Below are 20,435 nucleotides of genomic sequence, written 5' to 3' on the forward strand. Positions count from 1 at the left end.
TGTATGGAGGTACAAGCATAAGAAAAGCCATGCAGGATTACACCAAAGGCCCATGTAGTCCAGCACTCTGTTCTCAAAGTGGCCAGCCAAATGCCTCTGGACCTGAGTTCACCAGCACTCTCCCCATTTCTGATTCCCAGCAAATCGTATTCAGAGGCATGTTCCCTCTGTTAGTGGAGCTGGAACCCAGCCATTGTGGCTAGCAGCCTTATGCTTCATGAATTTGTCTATCCCCCTTTAAAGCCATCCAAGTTAGGGGCCATTGCTACATCTTGTGGGAGTGAATTCCAAACTTCAGCTACCTTCATCTGTCCTGAAGCTTCCAATATTCAGCTTCATTGAATGACCACTGGTTCTAGTACTATATAAGAGATTCTTTTCCTGCACCATGCATAATTTTATACACCTTTATTATGTGTATAATAAAGGTTCCCCCCCCCTTACTCGCCTTTTCTTTACGCTAAAATGAGCCAAATAAAACCTTTCTTCATAGGGGAGCTGCTCCAACCCCTTGATCATTTTAGCTGCTCTTTACTGAACCTTTTCCAGCTCTAAAAAATTCTTTTTGAGGTGCAGTGACCAGATTATACACAGTATTTCAAGTACAGTCACACTATAGATTTGTATAACAGCATTATGATATTGGCAGTTTTATTTATCAGTCCCTTTTCTAATGATCCCTAACATGGAATTTGCCTTTTCCACAGCTGCTGCTTACTGGGTCAACATCTACACTGAGGTATCTACTAAGACCCTAACATGAAAAATGTGACCCTCAACTCAAGACTGGCTGTCCACCTGGATTCTTCAAAATGACCCATCAACAGAAGCTAGCAGGAATCTACTCGCCCACTTAAAGTTTTTCATAAATAATCAAAACAGATAAACATTCTGCAGAACTAATGCCAAATACAGCTGTTAGTAGCCAGTGTTTTAATGGCTAACCAATAAAATCATGTTCATTTGCTGAAGGCTCTACTGCCTTCACTGCTATATGCCATCTTCGAAAATCAACCATTTAACATAATGCTTAATCTCACAGTGGATCTGGTTGTATTTAGTAACTGCAGCTCAGTTACTAAACCACCCTTTCCCAACTAGTGGGCCACCAGATGTTGTTGGACCACAACTCCCATCAGCCTCAGCCAGCATTGCCAATGGTCAGGAAATATGGGAATTGTGGTCCAACAACATCTAGTGGCCCACTAGTTGGGAAAGGCTGTACTAAACCCAACACACTGAGCAACACCTCATTTCATCTGAATATTTATCACATTTATGGCCTACCTTTCTTCCGTCATGGCACTCAAGGAAGCATACAGGTGGCCTTCCACCCAGGCAATGATCAGCCCCAGATCTCCGGGGACATAAGTGGATATGGAGGAGGGCAGAGGAAGGGAAGCAGCGTCCAGGCATTTTGTGCTTAGACAATCATGGAAGAATTGGCTTAAACACAGCCTGGACCTGGAGAGCCCATCTACTTGCACATCCTGCAGGATCAGGTCCCTGTTCCTTTGTCTGCTCATCCCCACCTGGCCAGGGAGAGCAGCTCCCTGGCTGACTTAGGAGATGTTGCTGGGGGCAACATTTAGTTTTGGATAAAATGAACTATTTTGGTGGTTTTACATTTACATTTCTTACATTTTTTTATTTCTGTTGTTGGGCCTTTGCATGAATTATTAGTGGATTGTTTAATCTTAGTGCATATGAATGTGAAAGATTTGATCTATTAATATTCATATGACTATTATATTTACATGTGATGCGATTAATGAATTATTTTGAAATGTTCCCACATCAGCCTTGTAGTTTAAGCAGTAGCCAACCAGAAAATGCATGCAGGCAAGCGAGCAGGCTGGCTGATAGAGTTGAGCGCCGCATCCTTCTGCTGGCAGCCCACTTGGTTTCTGTGCTAACAGCCTCTCCCTCCATAGAGAGCAAAGACACTCAGCAGGCTGGAACACATAGGAAGCTACCTGCCTAGCTCAGTTTTGTCTACACTGACTGGCAGGTCTCCAGGATCACTCTCTAACTACTTTAGACTTTCTCCACCAATCCATTGGATATAAGAAAAAGAAGCCCTTGCTAAGAGCCTAAGAGCCAGCATTGCCATCCTGGTTGCGGAGAAAGGTTTTTATCCTCCTCTGTGGCCAGCTTGGAAATGAAGGCTAGTAAAAAATAATGCAAGGCAATAACTTTTGTGGGCTTATTTACAAGGCTGTGTTGTATTTTATTATATAAACTTTTTCTGATGTTGTGAACTTTGATTTCATGATATACCTTGAAAAGCGGGATATAAATAAACTGAGGATGATGTGATGATGGTGGTGGTCAAATGCTTTAAAAGAGCAGTTTTTAAAATTAAGTAACACAGGAAGCTGCCTTATAACAGGTCAGACTATTTACCCATCCAGCAGAGGATGGCCTACTCTGACTGACAGCCATTCTTTGGGATCACCTGCTGTGCGATCCTTTTATCTAGGGATGCTGAGGACTGAACTTTCTGCATGCAAATTGATCCATTATCATGTTCCACACACATACATCCCAAGGTGATGTACAAAATACAATAAAAACAGCTTAAAACACAAAATAATATCAAACAAGACAAAGCAGACACCCATGGCAGAGTCCCATTCATCCAGTTGGGAAACCTTGTCAGAACAAAGATGTCATGCAAGGTGTTATATGGTGATGGCAGTTTGCCCACCCAAAGCAACCTACCCATTGTGTTCTGCACCATGTGCAGATCAATCTTATGGGTAGCCCCACAGAGAGCATATTGCAGAAATCCAGCCTTGAGGTTACCAGTGTGTGGACAACTGTGGCCAAACTATCCCAATTCAGGAATGGCCAAAGGTGTCTTACCAACCAAAGCTAGTAAAAGATACTCCTAGCCACTAAGGGCACCTGTGTGTCTATTGGAACTGTGATGCCAAGGAAGCCGTCCAACCCTTGAACCAGTGCCTGTCCGCAGTGATGGATTGGATGAAGGAGAACAAGTTGAAATTAAATCCAGACAAGACAGAAATGCTCTACGTCAGTCGTAGGACAAATCTGGAAATAGGGAATCTTCCTGTATTGGACGGGGTTACACTCCCCCTAAAGACGCAGGTTCGCAGTTTGGGGGTGCTTCTGGACTCTGCCTTGAACCTGGAAGCCCAGGTCTCTGCAGTGTCCAGGAGCGCTTTTGCCCAGCTAAGACTGGTTCGCCAACTGTGCCCGTTTCTAGAGACGTCCGATCTGACGAGGGTAACTCATGCCCTAGTTACATCCCGGCTTGATTACTGCAATGCACTCTACATGGGGCTGCCACTGAAGACAGTTCGGAAACTTAAACTGGTTCAACGAGCAGCAGTGAGAATGCTGACCGGGGCCGGCCTTCGAGCACATACTACCCCCCTGTTACAGCAACTCCACTGGCTGCCGCTGTGTTTCCGGACTCAATTCAAAGTGCTGGTGTTAACCTTTAAAGCCCTACACGGCTTGGGCCCTGCCTATTTGTCCGACCGGTTTTTATTTATTTATTTATTAAATTTATATACCGCCCGACTAGCAATAGCTCTCTGGGCGGTGTCTTGTTATGAACCCTCCCGTACACTGAGGTCCTCTGAGGATATGCTTCTTGTGATTCCTTCAGCTTCACAAGCTCATTTATCAAGAACTAGAGATAGGGCGTTCTCTGTCATCGCTCCCAGACTCTGGAATGCTTTACCAGTAGAGGTACGGTTGGCCCCTTCGCTTTTGGCATTCCGCCGCCAGGTTAAGACACTCCTTTTCCGGACGGCGTTTAAACTAAACGCAGAATAGGAATTTTAACAAATTACGATAGTAGCATAATTTTTTTGTATGTTTTTTAACTTGTTGATTGTATGTATTTGTGTATTGTATAGTTTTTATTCTACTGCTGCTGTTCGCCGCTCTGAGTTTCTGGTTAAAATAGAGCGGGCTAGAAATATTTTAAAATAAAATAAATAAATATTGACAGAGCTGGATCCAGGAGGACCTCCAAACTATGCACCTACTCCATTAGGGAGAGTGCAATCTTATCCAGGGCAGGCAACTTACCAACTTCCTGGGTCTGAGAACCACTCATCTACAGAGTCTCCATTCTGCCAGGATTCAGACTCAATTTGCTAGCCATCATCCAGCCCACCAATGCACCCAGACACCAGTCCAAGACCTTTTCAGCCATTCCTGACTCAGATATTACAGAGAAATAGAGTTGGGCATCATCAGTTTGCTGACAACACCCTGCTCCAAAAATATATACTCTACCACTGAGATACAATCTCCATAGCATGTTTTGCTAGAAAATATTCCAGTGTTCTAAACAATATTCTAAGCAATATTCTTGCTGAGAAGACAGACCCAATGAAATTGCGGTAGAATTGGACTTTGCAGCTAGGCTATACATGTGCAGTGGAGTTGAGCAACACCCACCTGCAACTCAATTCCCCCCAATGCCCCAGAACCAACAGAGTACCACACTTTTGTTCATATATAAAGTTTAAAGGATATCTAAGAGGGAAAAAAGCCTTTTCAACGCTGCCCACCCCCATCTGTGGTACACCCTCACTAGAGAGAGTCACCTGGTACCTACTTTAATATCTTTATGATGCTAGCTGAAGATATATTTGTTATTCCAGGTCTTTTAAACATCACTTAATATCCTTTAACATCACTGATATTATTTTACTCTCTGCAGAATAATGGCAATTTTTAGTTTTTGTTGCTGGACTGAATTTTGTCGGATCCATTGCTGGGGTTTTGATTTGTTTCTGCCTATGTTCAATTTTATGGCTGGATTTTATTGAACTATTTTATTGATGTCTGACTTTACTCAGTTGCTGTAAAGTTTAACAGTATATTCTACCTAGATATTTTTTTTAGGAGACTCAAACTAACTAACTAAATCTCTGCCAAGCTGTAGCTGCATCTGCTTTCCCCAGTAGATGTCTTTAAATTTTGGGGGTTTGTTTTAGACACAATGAAAGTTAGAAGACAACCAGATATGACAGTCCTGAGTTCTCTTAAGGAACCTTGGGAAATGCAGTTATATCAGAGATACAGTTGGTTAAGAAATACAGGAACATGCCTTCTCAGTGGCTGTACCTAAGCTGTGGAACTCCCTGCCAAGAGAGGTATGTTTCATCCCCCGTCCTTGATGGTCTTTAGCTACCCTTGCCTCTTTTAAATTGTTTAGAATGTTTAACTTTTAAAATAGGGATTGATTCAAAGTCCTATACTATAAACCACCTTTAGCATTTTAGAAAGAGAGGTGGGATATAAATCTTCTTAATGAATAAATATGGCATGCAGAAGTTAGGCTGACCACTAGCTCTCTCGACCCTTGCCCATCCTGGCTTGAAAGATCTAGTAGGGGGGGATTAACTGGTGGGTCCAAGGGATGGTTAATGTCTTGTTACAGGAGGGTGTAATGCCCATGACACAAAGGCAGCAGCGTGACACCTCCTCAAGAGGTTGTACCTGGCCCCAGGCATATTAGACAACTACTGCTCAGTCATAAATCTCACTTTTTTGGGCAGGGTGATTGAGAGAATAGTGGTGAGTCAGCTGCAGACATTCCTGAATGAAGTGGATTATCAGTACTTACTTCAGTCTGGCTTCAGACCTGGGTACAGCACTGAAAAAGCCCTGGTCACCCTGACTGACGACATCTGTCAAAAAAGAGACGGGGCGAGAGCTACCCTGTTGACTTTACTTGACTTCTTCTGCAGCTTTCAACAGCATTGGCCATGGTATCCCCCTGAGATGACTTGGCAAGCTGGAGGTATTTGGGGCACTGTGTTAACAGTGGTTCCAATCCTATCTGCAGGGCCGCTACCAGAGAAGAGCACTGGGAGAATTCTTGGGCCCTTGGTGTTTATACTATGGAGCATAAGCTTCCACAGGCTTCCCATTTTCTCCCCATCTCTTTTACCATCTGTATGAAACTGTCAAGGGTGTCATCTAGAGTTTGGAGGTGTGATGTCCTCTATATCCAGACGACACCTAGCTCTCTCTCTTCGTTCCACCTGAATCATGAGAGGCTATGCAAGTGCTAGGCCAGTGTTTGGATGAGGGCAAATAAACTGCAACTGAATCATGACAAAATGGAGGTTCTGTGCAGCAGTGGTTCCCAGGTCCAGGAATTAGGGAGACTGCTTGTCCTGGATGGGGCAGCATTCCTTGAGAAGGAACAGACAGATGCCTTGTGGGTGCTCCACAGATTCCAGAATGGTACTGGAGGCCCAAGTGGCCTCAGTAGTGAGAGGCACCAATGCCCAACTATGGCTGGTTCACCAGCTGCAGCCATTCATGGACCAGAACAGTGTGGCTTCAGTAACCCATGTAATGTTAGCATCCCATAGAGATTAGTTGAAGACGTTTTGGAACCTGCAGTTGGTGAAGAATACCATAGGACAGCTTTTGGTAGATACACAGCTTAGAGGAACCATATTGCTTCAGTCCTGAAAGGCCTTGCACTGGCTGCCACTGAGCTTCTGGGTCCAGTTCAAGAATTTGCTATTCATTTACAAAGCCCTGAATGACTTGAGCCTCAAGTAACTGAGGAAGCATCTTCTCTGCTACCCACACACCCAGGAATTGCAGTCAGAGGAGAAGCCCTGCTCATTGTCACATCCATAGCACAAGCTAGGAGAATGGTGACACAAGACAAGGCTTTCTTGGGATTGACGCCCGAGTTATAGAATTCCCTCCTGGAGGACATGAGGTCTGCCCTCTCAGCTGATATTTTCAAGCACCAGCTGAAGTATTTTCTGTTCCAGGAATTTGTATAATGAAAGGTGTACTGTTTGGGGATTGTTATGTATGTTATCTCTACTGATATTGGATTTTATGGTAATTGTGTAGTTTGATACTTATCTGTTAAGGGATTCCCTTTCAAAGGAGCCGTTTATAAGCTTTGCAAAAACCTTCCTGTTCTGGTAGGCCTTTGAGGGCTTATGTTTTATTGTGGAACCTTACAGATTACTTTATTGTTTTGTTTTATTGTGAGATATAATTTTATATATTATAACCGGTTATTTTAATAATAGATTTTATGTTGTAAGCCAAACCTGAGAGCTATGCTGGGCTGAAAAAACAGGTTATAAATTCTAGGATCAAAATCCCATTCAGTTGAAGAGAAGAGTTACGGCATTTTCAAATTAACTCAAGCATGAACAGTGGTAGAAAGTATTGTTAAACATAAACTAACCCAGTATATAGAAGAGCAAGCCTTGCTGAAGCACAACCAGCATGGCTTCTGCAAGTGTAGGTCCTGTCTCACTAACCTATTAGAGTTCTTTGAGAGTGTAAGCAAGCATATAGTCCATACTTGGACTTTCAAATAGCTTTTGACATAGTACTTCCCCTAAGTCATGGAATAAGATGAGAGGTCCTTTTGTGGATCAGAATCTGGCTAAGAAACAGAAAGCAGAGTAGCAATAAATGGACAGTTCTCCAAATGAAGGGATGTAGAAAGTGGAGTCCCCCACAGATTGGCATTGGGACCTGTGATTTTTAACTTGTTCATAAATGATCTAGAGTTAGAGGTGAGCAATGAGGTGTCCAAATCTGATGACAGTAAATTCTTGAGGGTCATTAAAACCAAAAGGATTGTGAAGAGCCCCCAAAAAGACCTTTCCACCTGAGTGAATGGGCAGCAAATGGCAACTGCAATTCAATGTAAACAAGTGTAAAGTTATGCATACTGGAGCAAAAAAATCTTAATGTCACATATACACTCATGGGGTCTGAACTGGCAGTGGCTGACCAGGAACGAGACATTGGGGTCATAATGGATAACTCGAAGAAGATGTCAACCCAGTGTGCGGCAGCTGTGAAAAAGGCAAATTCTATGCTATAAATTATTAGGAAAGAAATCAGAAATAAAACTGCTGATATCATAATAATGTTACAAGAATATATGGTGCGGCTGCATTTCAAATACTGTGTACAATTCTGGTTGGCTCATCTCAAAAAGGATATTGTAAAGTTGGAAAAGGTTCAAGAAAAGGGCTACCAGAATGATCAAGGGGATGGAGCAACTCTCCTACGAGGAAAGGCTGCAGCATTTGGGGCTTTCTAGTTTAGAGAAAAGGCAAATCAGAGGCAACATAACAGAAATATATAAAAAATACATGGCATGGAGAAAGTGGATAGAGAATTTTTTTTCTCCCTCTCTCATAATATTAGAACTCATGGACATTCAATGAAGCTGAATGTTGGAAGATTCAGGACAGAGAAAAGAAAGGATTCCTTTACACAGTGCATAGTTAAACTATGGAATTTCCTCCCATAAGAGGCAGGGATGGCCACCAACTTGGATGGCTTTAAAAGAAGATTAGACAAATTCATAGAGGATAAGGCTATCAATGGCTACCAGCCATGATGGCTGTGCTCTGCCATCATAGTCAGAGGCAGCATGCTTCTGAAAACAAGTTGCTGGAAACTGCAGGAGGGGAGAGTGATCTTTGCACTGAGGTCCTGCTTGCGGGCTTCCCATGGGCAGCTGGTTAGCCACTGTGAAAACAGGATAGTGGACTAGATGGGCCACTGGCCTGATCCAGCAGGCTCTTCTAATGTTCTCTTGAATCCGCCTTCACCACTGACTCTAGACCCAACATCCCCACCCCCAAATATGTTTTTCTCAAATTCAGCCTACTACATATTGCTTGGACCTTAAATTGCTTCTCTGTTGACGTAAGGGAGAGGGTGATTTCTGCAAAACCACCCCTCTACCTATAGCCCCTCACATCATATCCTAACCATGTTTAAAGGTCCTCTAACCCTCAGGAATGCCCTGTTCATGAACCCTGTCATATTTGTGGAAGGAAAGTTAGGATCCAGACCATAATATTTGCAGGCATATATCCAGTGTGGGGGTTGCAGGCACCATGCTGCAGTGGTCCTGCTTCTCCTAGTTGGTAGGTTCCAAAAGGTGGTATTATATAGTATATAGTACAAAAAAAAAATTAGGCAGCATAAGATTATAAGTTTTTAAACTTTTTAAAAATGTTGGAGAAAATAATATATTTTACATGTAGCCCAGTTTCTTAATCTACCTAACAGCATTTCAGGTAAAATATACTATTCAGCAGAGGCAGTAGGGAGTTACTTGGTATGTGAAGTACTTACTTGGTAAGTGAAGTACTTACTTGGTAAGTGAAGCCATAGTGTATTATCTCCTCTAAATAAACCATGAGTGGTAACCCTAAAACAAACACTGACTACACCTTACGGTATATTTGATCTTCTGCAAGGGCAAAGAGTCTTCAGGTATTCTTGGGCTCTGGTTAAACAAACCCTCAAGGGTATACAAATATATGGGCAACAGTGTTTTAAATCTGATCATTTGGGAAGCAGATTTTTAAAAAAATTAATAGAAGTTCTTACAAAAAAACTACAGATGGCAAGCATCAGCTTAAGATTTTACCTACACAATCATGGGGACTGAACTGGCAGTGAATGCCACAGTATGACACCTTGGGGTCACAGCTGATAGCTCAGTGAAGATGCAGCAGCTATGAAAAAGGTGAAAGTCAAGCTAGGAATAATTAGGAAAGAGATTGAAAATAAAATTGGCAGACTCATAATACCATTATACAACTCTATGGTGCAGCCACACTTGGAATGCAGCGTAGAGTTCTGGTTGCCTCACCTCAAAAAGGAGATTGTGATGCTGGAAAAGGCTCAGACAAGGGCAACCAAAATGATCACGGTGATGGAGCAACTCCCCTTTGAGGAAAGGTTGCAGCATTTGGGGCTTTTTAGTTTAGAGAAAAGGTGAGTCAGAGGTGACATGTTAGAAGTGTGTGAAATGATAGACTGTATGGAGAAAGAGGATAGAGAAGTCTCTCTCTCTCACAACACTAGAACACATGGACATCTAATGAAGCTGAACACTGGAAAAGAAAGTACTTCTTCACACAGTGCAGAATTAAAATATGGAACACTCCCACAAGATGCAATGATGGCCACCAACTTGGATGGCTTTAAATGAGGGCTAATTCATGGAGGATAAGGCTATCCATGGTTACTAGCTGCTGCTGGAGACAGTCTTCCTCTGAATACCAGTTGGTGAGAATCACAAGCGGGGAGAGTGCTCCGTGCACTCAGGTCCTGCTTTCAGGCTTCCCAGAGGCATCTGATTGGCCATTGTGAGAACAGGATGTTGAACTAGATGGGCCATTGGCTGATCCAGCAGCCAGGTTCTTCTTATGCTCTTAAGAGGCATTCCTCCCACTCCTCTCATGAAGAAGGGAATGCCTCTAAGATCATGCCTGCTATGAGTCACATGTATCTTCATAAATAATGCCTGCTTCTTGCTTCAGAACTATTTCTTTGCTCTATACAAATTAAACCAATAGATTAACTAAGGTGACAGCACAAAATATATTTGCTCTTCTGGTTTTTAATGGGTATTGCTCCCCTTGCTCTCTTGCTGTAGTGTGGCAGCCAGATTGTTAACTAGAATTTGCTGAAAGGAACACATTTCATCAGTGTTAAAAGACTTCCACTTCTGTTCCTGTTGACCCAGCAACGTTCATTGTCAGCTCCTCCTCTGCCTCATCTTCTGCTGGTCTTTGTTATCGATAAAAAGCAGTATTGTAGCATTATGAGGCTGAATCCCGGATGAAATTAAGCACTTTCTGTCACAACAAAAATGTCCCCTTCACTGAAGACTAGAAGCTTCAGCTTGTCATGGAAGCCTGAGAGGCTCAGGAATTGGAGGGAAACCCAACTAGGTCTTACAGTAAATGTTACTACATGGCCATTGCCCATTAGACATTCTCTTCTGAAGGTTTCAATAAGCACATAGACAGACATTGGATAGCTAGACTTTGATGGATCACCAAACTTCTTCTGCCAAGCTACGCAGAGAGGACATAAGTTTTATGTACACATCTCTTAAGGTTTGTGACCATTATTAGAACTCAAAGCCTCTTCAGGAAACCTGGCCGTTATGGGATAAAAGGAATGGTTCTCTTTAAGAATCAGTCATTCTGGCCCCCTCCCAAAAAACAGTGAATAGAGGCTAAAAATAAACACTTTTCAGAATGAATGAATGGCCAGACTTGCCATATACATGCAGTTGTGGCCCATCTTGCAGAGCTGTTCATTTGTATCATTTATATAGCCAGCACCAGAAGCACTGAAAAATGCAAAACTGTTTATTCGCTTGCATAGTATCCTAAGGACTGATTTTTTTTTGTTTGAGATGAACATTTTAATTTAAAACATACTCACTTCCTGTATCCTCTCTCTGGAGATCTCCCTTACACTCAAAAGTTAAGTGCATGAGCTTTTTTGCTTCAAAGGGCTCTTTTTTGTTGCAGCTTTAGCACTTGGGGAGTACTTTGTGAAGTGTACAGACAAACGCATAGAGTTAGTTCTGGGAGGCTGTCCTGAGAGACCATCCCATGAATGAACCCCCACCCCACCCCTTTAGGAGCCTACTCAAAGAGATTTTTCCTGGAGAAGTCACATGATCAGCTCATGAAAACATGAGGATTTCTGCATACACATTCTTAGAGGTACTACAGCAAGATGTGCGTGTATTACAGAAAGACAACACTGTAGCACAAAGTCCGTATCTCAGTGATCAGCCTTATGAGCACCACTAGCTGGGACACATCTGACAAATCTACGGGTTTGTTAAAAATTATAACCACAACTGCCAGTGAATTCATGTGGCCATCTGGGAAGATATCCTGTTTATTTGACGTAATGTATTCTAACATTTGTATTGTAATCTATTTTGTGTAGGAAGTTCTGTCTGGTCTGCTGAACGTTAATTTAACTGTCCCTTGGAGCCTTAACTGACAGCTGTGAGGAAGGGTTGGTATGCAAAAAAAAAAGCGACAGAAGATATGAATGTTTTGATTGGTGGGTGCAGGTTTAGAATTTTCAGTTACACAGTGTGATTGACTGGGGCTGAACTAGAGAAGCCATTGGAAGTGTATATATGGCCGGGTGGTGGTCATCAGAGGGTTAGTTACTTGGGAAGATTGGCGTGGTTGGTACTTGGCATTTGTGGAGTCAGGCAGAAGAAGACAACAACAGAGGAAACGGATTGAGAAACTAGGAGGAAGACCTGAGAGGCGGGCAGCATGGCTTGGTGGCCAAAGATATGTTGACGACAGCTGCCACCACTTGGCTTAGATTAAATCCACAGGATTTAAAGGACTTAAAAAATATTACAAGAGTATGTGAGAGGCAAGCAATTTTGAGTGGTGGGCGTTTCACAGAGGTCAGCATTAAATATATTCCAGGTAGCACCTTGGAGACAGAGAACTACTAGGCCCTCTCTGGACTAATCCAACCTACAAATACAAAAGGGAATGGCTTTACTGAAAGGAAGCAAAAGTTGCTTTACCTTGTCCACTAACAGCGCTACCATTCTCACTCAGCCTGCAGCACTTCCTAACTTTATATATAAACTACCATAGCACTACCTCCCCACTACGTGGCCAGAAGTGCTGTGGCTTCCACTGAATCCTATCTCTCCCCCTCCCACCGCCCAATTCCAACTAGTTCTTATCTGGCTCATGCTGGAAAATCAGTTGCTTCTAACTCACAGAGGCTCACAATCTATTTACATTTGTATAAAGCTACCAGTCTGCTTCATTGAAAGTATTCTGTCTTGACAGACTCCCAAAAACATAGTGACAACATACTTCAAAAGGATTTGGAATGAACAGAAAATTGATTCGATTCAGAACAAGATTTCCCACCCTAGAGGTCTTAGGATTCTAGGATGTGATTTTAGAGCTAACATTTGTCAGTGTGAAGGCTTTGGTTATGTTGTTAGAAACCAATCCAACAGAGATGCATGCACACACACACACAGTAATATCTTCCAGTTCTCCCACATCCCCCTTTGGGTTTAGAGTCTGAACTTCCTTTAGATAAGAGAACAATCAGGTAATTGTGGATCAGTTGAAAGAGCTAAAATGTTTTCAACTCAGTAAGAAAACGTACACTTAAAAACACAAAAATAGAAACAAACGAATGGGGGCTTCAGATCAAAAGGTTCCCCTGAGATTAATTCTCCTTGCCAATTTTGCATGATTAAATGGAGAAGTCTTAGTGCTCTAATGATAGTGCATTTGAATATTCCTCCAGAGCACTTGCAGAGCACTCCCACCCATTCTGCTGAAAATGAGGGGTTCCCCTTGGCACAGAATATATCAACAGCCACCACATGAGGGCACATTCAGATGCAATATTCACTACAGAACATTGATGTGGTATGTTTCCATCATGGTGATTTTACTACATCAAGTAGTAACATGACAATTGGGCCTGATTTGTAAACAAATCAGTTAATTTTGTCATCATGGTCCATCTTCAACATACTGCCCCTTGCCAATCTTTGCCCACGCCCCACGCCCCTGAACTTTGCTAGTAACTTGAAAATTTGTGTAAAGAAGAGGAGCCCAAACTGGACAGATGGTACCACTTACTTCTCCAGCTTCTTCTTGCAGAGCGACTCATGGCTCTGATCCAGCAACTTCCTCTTGCAGTTGAACTGGTCACCACTGAATCTGCCATCTTTGTTCGACACCTTAAAGCATCCAGGGGAAATGAGGAAGCCATCCCTCTCCTTGAGGTTGTTGATGGTTGCCAGGTCATTGCGGACACTGCTTTTCACAGCTTTACAGCCTTGCCTCATATGTCGAAGCACAGCCACAGCGGCACATGCCGCCAGCACCAACGTCATAAGCCCCAGAGCAAAGGAAACTGCCAAGGCAACAGGAAAAGGGCCCTCAGTCACCCGCTGGCTGCTAACAGGGGTGGGAACCTGAACTTTGAACTCGCAACTGGAGCCCATGTAGCCAGCTGAACACTCACAGACGTGGCCTGAGAAGTGAGTATAGCAGGTGCCGCTGTTCAAGCAAGGGTTGGAGCCACAAGCATCCATGCGGGTGCTACAGTCCTTCCCGCCATAGCCCAGGGTACAAGAGCAGGTGTAGCTGTTTGGACCATCAATGCACGTGCCTCCATTAGCGCAAGGGTTTCCTGCACAATCATCGATATTCAGCTCACAGCGAGGGCCAGCAAAACCCAGACGGCATTTGCAGATCACACTACGGCCCAGATCCAGACAGTGGCCGCCTGGAAAGGAAAAAAGAGAAAATTACAGAGATATGCAAGCAGATTATTTGTCTGGTTTTAAGCGGTTAATTAGTTTGCTCAGTTCTGGTCAACTGTGGCAAATAAGAGATTTCAGGTGACCAGGCAGGGAGGAAGTCATCTGTAAATTGGTAGAGAGCTGTTTGTCTCTGTCTCACACCAAGGGTTTGGAGTAAATCACAATTAAAACATAATACAAGCAAAACAAACATCACATCACAAACCAGAGAACATACTTTTTTGTTTGTTGTTATGTGCCTTCAAGTCGATTATGACTTACGGCGACCCTATGAATCAGCGACCTTCAAGAGCATCTGTCGTGAACCGCCCTGTTCAGATCTATGTCGCTACTTGGCTATTGTGTGGGGTGCTCCCTTAGGCTTGCTTCTTTAAATGATTTGTTCTTCTGCAAATCATAGGGTTTTTCCCCAAGCATGCCAATACTTATCCCTTATTTCTCAATTACCTAATTTTGGCTACAATCCTGTCAGCACTCACCACCTGTTCAATATTACAGGGAATGACAAATCTCTCCTGCCTTATTCCTTTTACAGCCATTTAAGCCAGTGGCCCTCACCACATCTTCTGGCAACAAATGCCTAAGATATGCATTGTGGCACGGAGAACTTCCTTGCCTCTCCTTTGAACCTACTGCCAGTACATGTCAATGTAAGACCCCAAGGCATGGTCATCTTAAAGGGTCACAGCTAAATATGGAGCAGAACTCTGTTCAATTCGCACTTACAGCCGAATCAAATCCACACTTTCCGAAACAATACAAGGACCAAAACAGAGCCATCCTTGAAATTCACACATACCCAATTTTTGCAATACAGTTCTCCAACCCATGCCTACAAAAATGCATATTTTAGGAGTGTGCATAAAAATGAATATATTAATAAAATAAAATACAAAAATGCATCATATCAGGAGAAATTGCTTTCAAAAATATATATTAGTAAAAACTACATACAAAGATGTATTTATTAGGAAAAATGTGCACTAAAATGCTGATCATTTTTAATGAGGATTAAAAAAAAAATCACAAATTGCTACAAAAATGTGGAGAACTGAATTTAAGATTGGAAAAATTAAAAACCGCGAGAACCCAGACTGACAAATCTTCCCATCCCTTGTCGCAGCTCAGTGGCAGAGCACATCCTTTGGATGTTCAAGATCCTAGGTTCAGTTCCCAGCACCTCCAGGGCCACATTGACACCATACATTTATGCCACTATCATTCCACTTTAAGCAATCATGGCTTTCCCCAAAGAATCTCGGGAAGTGTAGTTTGTGAAGGGTCCTGATAGTTGTTAGGAGATCTGCAATTCCCTTGGAAGAAGGATTGATTATTAAGCCACTCTGAGAATTGTAGCTCTGTGAGGAGAATGGAGTCTCCTGGGAACGACTGTTTAAAGTGGAATAAATGTATGGTGTGAATGTGGCCCAAGTAGGGCTCGGAAAGACTCCTTCTGAAACCCTGGAGAACCACTGCCTGTCAGTATGGACAAGACTGAACTAGACAGACCAAGAGTCTGACAAGCATCTGGCAATTTCTTACGTTCTTAACAGATACCTCACATCATGAACAAGAATTATGAGAAGGACAATTAGAGAATTAAGAGAAGCTTCCTTTCCTGACTTCCATCCACTTCCTGTGTGGTCATCTTGGCTTAGGAACAGTCAGGGGGAAAAATAAAGGTCGCACTGGCTGGGGGTGGAAAGAGAAGAGGAAGAACAACAATGCTGACCTTTTCAATATTTTATTAACTGTAAAGCTATTTGTTTCCCCAATACCTTGATAGAAAAAGAAGATGAAGGATGTGGGAATGGGCGAAGCTGACAACTCTCTGTTAAGTGCAGACACTAGTGTCTGGGCATTGGGCTCACATCTGTGAAGGGCAGAGTATCCCAATGACTGCAAGATGGTGGGAGCGAAGGCCAGTCTACACAAGCCCCAGGAACAATGGACTCTGGGCATGATAGAACGAGGAAGCAATGGTGTAGAACTTTAATCGGATTCCAGCTGTCCTGTACTTGTTGAGCCCACAGGATGCCAAACCAAGGCTTATGCAGGGCTCTGTGGGTTATACGGCAGAAATCAGACAACAAATTTCAGGTTCTATGGAGCCCAATCCAGGTAATATGGAGAACTGACATGCTATAAGGCCTGAGGGAGCTCCACAGGGACCCTGGGCACTTCAGCAAGTGGCTGAGCAAAACTCAGCACTTGGATACCCAAAACAAGCCTGCTGAGTACACAAGTACCATCTCTTAGCCTAGAGTCAGCAGAAATTTAAAGAAATAGAGCCCTGGCTTGCAGCTTGACATTGTGGTATGCACCATCTTTCTTCTCAACCAGGGGCTTATAGGGAAGCAAAGGGACTTGGAGAATTATCAAGGTGGAAGACCTCCAGATGGTTCCTAGTTTGAGAGGTCTGAGAGGCAACATCAGGTATCAAGTCCTCCTTAAAGGTGAGATAGTGCTCAAATTATTGGGGGAAGGACTAAAAAACATGTTTATTGTCAAGTAGTGATATAGTTGCAAATGCTGAAGTGCAGGAGATAAGAATATAAGAGCCTACTGTATCAGTCCAATGGCCCATCTAGTCCAGCATCCTGTTCTCATAGTGGCCAACCAGTTGCCCATGGGAAAACCACAAGCTGAACCTGAGTGCAAAGAGCACTCTCCCCTCCTGTGGCTTCTACAGTAACTAGTATTTGGAAGCATCCTGCCTCCGCCTATGGAAGCAGAGCAGAGCGGCTGTGGCTAGTAGCCACTGATAGCTTTTTCCTTCATGAATTTGTCTCATCCTCTTTTAAATCCATCCATGTTAGTGGCCATCCCTGCCTCTTGTGGGATCGAATTCCAGAGTTTAATTATACGCTGAGTGAAGAAGTCCTTTGTTTTGTGGGTCCTGAATCTTCCAACATTCAGCTTCACTGGTTGTCCACAAGTGTTATGAGAGAGGGAGAAAAGCTTTTCATCCACTTTCTCCATGCCATGCATAATTTTATACACTTCTGCCACATCACCTTTTACCCAAACTATGAAGCCCCAAATGGTGCAACCTTTTCTCATAGAGGACTCTCTCCATCCCCTTGTTCATCTTGCTTGCCTTCTCTGACTTTATGCTAAACGCTAACATCTGAACAGAACCTGTTAGGAGCTGGTCTCCCGATAATCTGTTTTTTGAATGAAGTATCCAACATGGCTTGGAGAAAGGGATGCTCTTCCAGCTGAGGGAAGGGGTAGGTGCATGAGGCTTTCACAAACTATTTGGCAGTTTCAGGAGAGAGTTTTACACTGGCATCAGCTAAAACTGGAGGTGCTGCCCAAGTTTTTCTTTTGGGGACTGCTGCTTTGCTTGTGTATTTGAAAATAAAACAAATATTACAGAGTCACCAAGCCTCCAAGGTCCCTCTCACCCAAACTTAACCCAGCCAGCATGGCTCCTGGAATTCCTCACTACTCAAGGACGTAGGGAGCATGTAACAAAATGTGCATTCTGCCAGGAACATATAAAATGGACTTGGCCAGTCCTTCTCTCAACCCAGCCACCTCCTATGCCCATCTCCATGTAAGAGCAGCCTTGCAGGACCAGGCCAAGAATCAATCACTCACTCACTCGATTTATATCCCGCCCTGCCTCCCAGCAGGTGTCCCGGGTGGCATCTAGTCTAGTCCAGTATCTTTGTTTCCACAGTGGCCAATGAAAGCAGATGCCCCTGAGAAGCCCACCATGACTTTGCTCCCCACGCAAACCCCACCCTTTCTGTCCTCATATCCCCACCCATGACCTTCATTTTTCCAGCTCTACTGCTATCAGTTGCCCTAACTCAGAGTTTAAATAACAGAGTGGAAAAGGCCTTATAATACATACCTGGCCTTGGTGGCTTTCCCAAGTTGTGCTCCCCTTTTCGACACACAGGCCTGACCTTACATAAAATCAAAGCAGCGAGTTTCAACAGCATAGCTAACACATGCCAGGGGTTGTCAACCTTTTGGAGACCATGGAGCTCACGGTGGTGTACAAACATAGTTCTCCCCCTCCTGATTTTATCCTCTCAACAACCCTGTGAGGTAGGTTAGGCTGAGAGACAGTGACTGGCCCCATGTTACCCTGTAAGCTTCATGGCCAAGCATGAATTTGGTTGAATTGTCAGTCGTGACTGACATCTTGAATGAGTATTTTCCAAGGTCTCCTGGACAGAGCTTGGAAAAGTTACTTTTTTGGACTACAACTCCCATCAGCCCACTCCAGTGCCATGCTGACTGGGGCTGATGGGAGTTGTAGTTTAAAAAAGTAACTTTTCCAAGCTCTGCGTCCTGGATAAGGGTGTGGTGATTTAAAGGTTCTTTCCATTTTGTTGATCTATTTCTTCTGCAGTAGCCACAGGGTAAGATTTTGTTTCTTATGCCAGTGGCCTGGTGTTGAACCATCTGCTTAGCATTTGTTTAAACCTTGATGTCCTTGGTGAATACCACTGAAGATTTCTTTCCTCAGATTGTGGTGCAATAATACAGTTCTTCCTTCTCCTTCTTCGGCTTTCCAGTTCACTTCATCGTTCATTGTCTGTAAAGTACTTTCTGGTCATTTCCGAAGCACACCTTTGGTATAGTGTACAGCTACTTGAAATGATAGGTCTCCTTGAGTAGCATTTTGGATTGGATGAAGTCTATTTTGAGATGCTGGTGAAGAAGTGTGCACAGAATAAACAGGATGAATGCATACTTTGATTGACTCAAGTCCTGTCTTAGCTGCATTCATTCAGAAAGCATTTTGTCTAGAAGGAGCAAACTCAGTGTTCAGCCTGTTCACTCAACTGTCCAGGCTTCTGAGCTCTTTGATAGGAGCAGACCTTCTCATAAACCCTCTTCAGGAAAAGTATGTATAAATATTCCAGGCTTCTTTCCTCATAAGATATTTGTGCTACTTCTTCCAGGTGGCGCTTTTAGCCTGGCAAAAGCAAGCACATCTCTTCACGTTCAGGCCACACTACAGGATTATTGAAAGCTAAACGTTTTCTAGTGCAGAGTACTCTGCCATGTTCTTTGTGTTGTTAGGAATTTGTGGATTTAAAACTTGACTTCTGAGACCATATCACGGAAGGCTTAGAGGACAGACCAATCAGGAAGATAGACAAGAACTTGATTGCAATGTTGGACTTACCATGATAAGTTCACTTCCTGCAGGGGGTGGAGAGCATTCTAGGGATGGCTTGTTGTCACTCCCCCTCACTCCACTCAGCAGGAGTATGCAAATGAGGAGACTTCCCTTGTGGGATGGGCAACCCTCCAGTTTGCAACTGCCAAAAGCTGACCCTGGAAAATACTCAAACTGGCATGGCAACCCATAAGAAAAGGTAAAGAATGTCCGGCCACCTAAAATGGGAGCACAGAACAGAAACAAGGGTGGATAGATAGGGAAACAGCTGAAGGAAGAAAGCCTCAAAGACTACCCTCCCATGTGTCAAAAAAGCCAGAAAAAAGTCACCCACTACAGCAGCAAGACCTGACTGGGAGGGCTGGATTCCCTCCATAAATTGAACTTATCAGAGCAAGTCCAAGTTTCTATTTTCAAGTCTCTGAACTCAAATAACCTGCTGCAAATCCCTTCTATTGAAAGACACCTTGGAGGAAGTGTAAGCACTTAGCCTGTAACACCTAACAAAGGTAAACACCAAGGCTCAGGTAGCCACCTTGAAAATAGCTCCCAAACAGATGTTGGTTTCAACTGCAGTGTCTTCCAGCTGAAAAAACTCATCGAAGACCTGATCTAAGAGGCTCACAGGGTTCTGTCACTACAGTCAGCAGCACCCTATTGAGGTCCCAGGTAGGGAAGCAATGAATCGTAGGAGGCTTGAGCAGAGGCACCTCCCCATAGAAAATACTTGACCATAGGTTGAGCACCATTGAAGCACCCATGGGTCTGGCCAGGACAGACCCCTTGTTGCACTGTGTGTAGTTGTGTTGCTTAATTTCATTTAAAAGCAGCACCACAGCAAGCAGAGAGTAACAGCAGATGTTGAAATGCGAGTGTGCCGGCGTGTGCGTGCATTTGCCTAAGAAAGCAGGCTTTTACCCTGCATCAGCATCACTGAGACTGGAGACTTAGTAAAATAAGAAAAGCTACTTTATTTATAGAAATACATAGTAGATGGAAAAGGCAAACCTAGTTCTAACTAACTAGCTAAGTTGGAGGCATAACTCCCAGGTGTAGGAGTCAGCCCCATGCTAGGAGAGAGAGCAGAGACAAAGGGAATCTCCTTTCTCCTGGTCAGCCACA

At 43.4% G+C, this 20,435-nt stretch overlaps 1 protein-coding gene across 2 annotated transcripts in view; it reads right to left on the reverse strand.

The window, feature by feature from the left end:
* DLL3 (delta like canonical Notch ligand 3) overlaps nucleotides 1-20,435 on the reverse strand; it is a 92,536-nt gene that overhangs the window by 37,130 nt on the left and 34,971 nt on the right. For both annotated transcript variants that reach the window (XM_061597933.1, XM_061597932.1), the window contains exon 7: nucleotides 13,476-14,127. In XM_061597933.1, coding sequence (XP_061453917.1) covers nucleotides 13,476-14,127 — 652 coding nt within the window. The remainder of the gene's footprint in view (nucleotides 1-13,475; nucleotides 14,128-20,435) is intronic.

The sequence above is a fragment of the Rhineura floridana genome, chromosome 15, assembly GCF_030035675.1.
Source record: "Rhineura floridana isolate rRhiFlo1 chromosome 15, rRhiFlo1.hap2, whole genome shotgun sequence".
Lineage (NCBI taxonomy): Eukaryota > Metazoa > Chordata > Lepidosauria > Squamata > Rhineuridae > Rhineura > Rhineura floridana.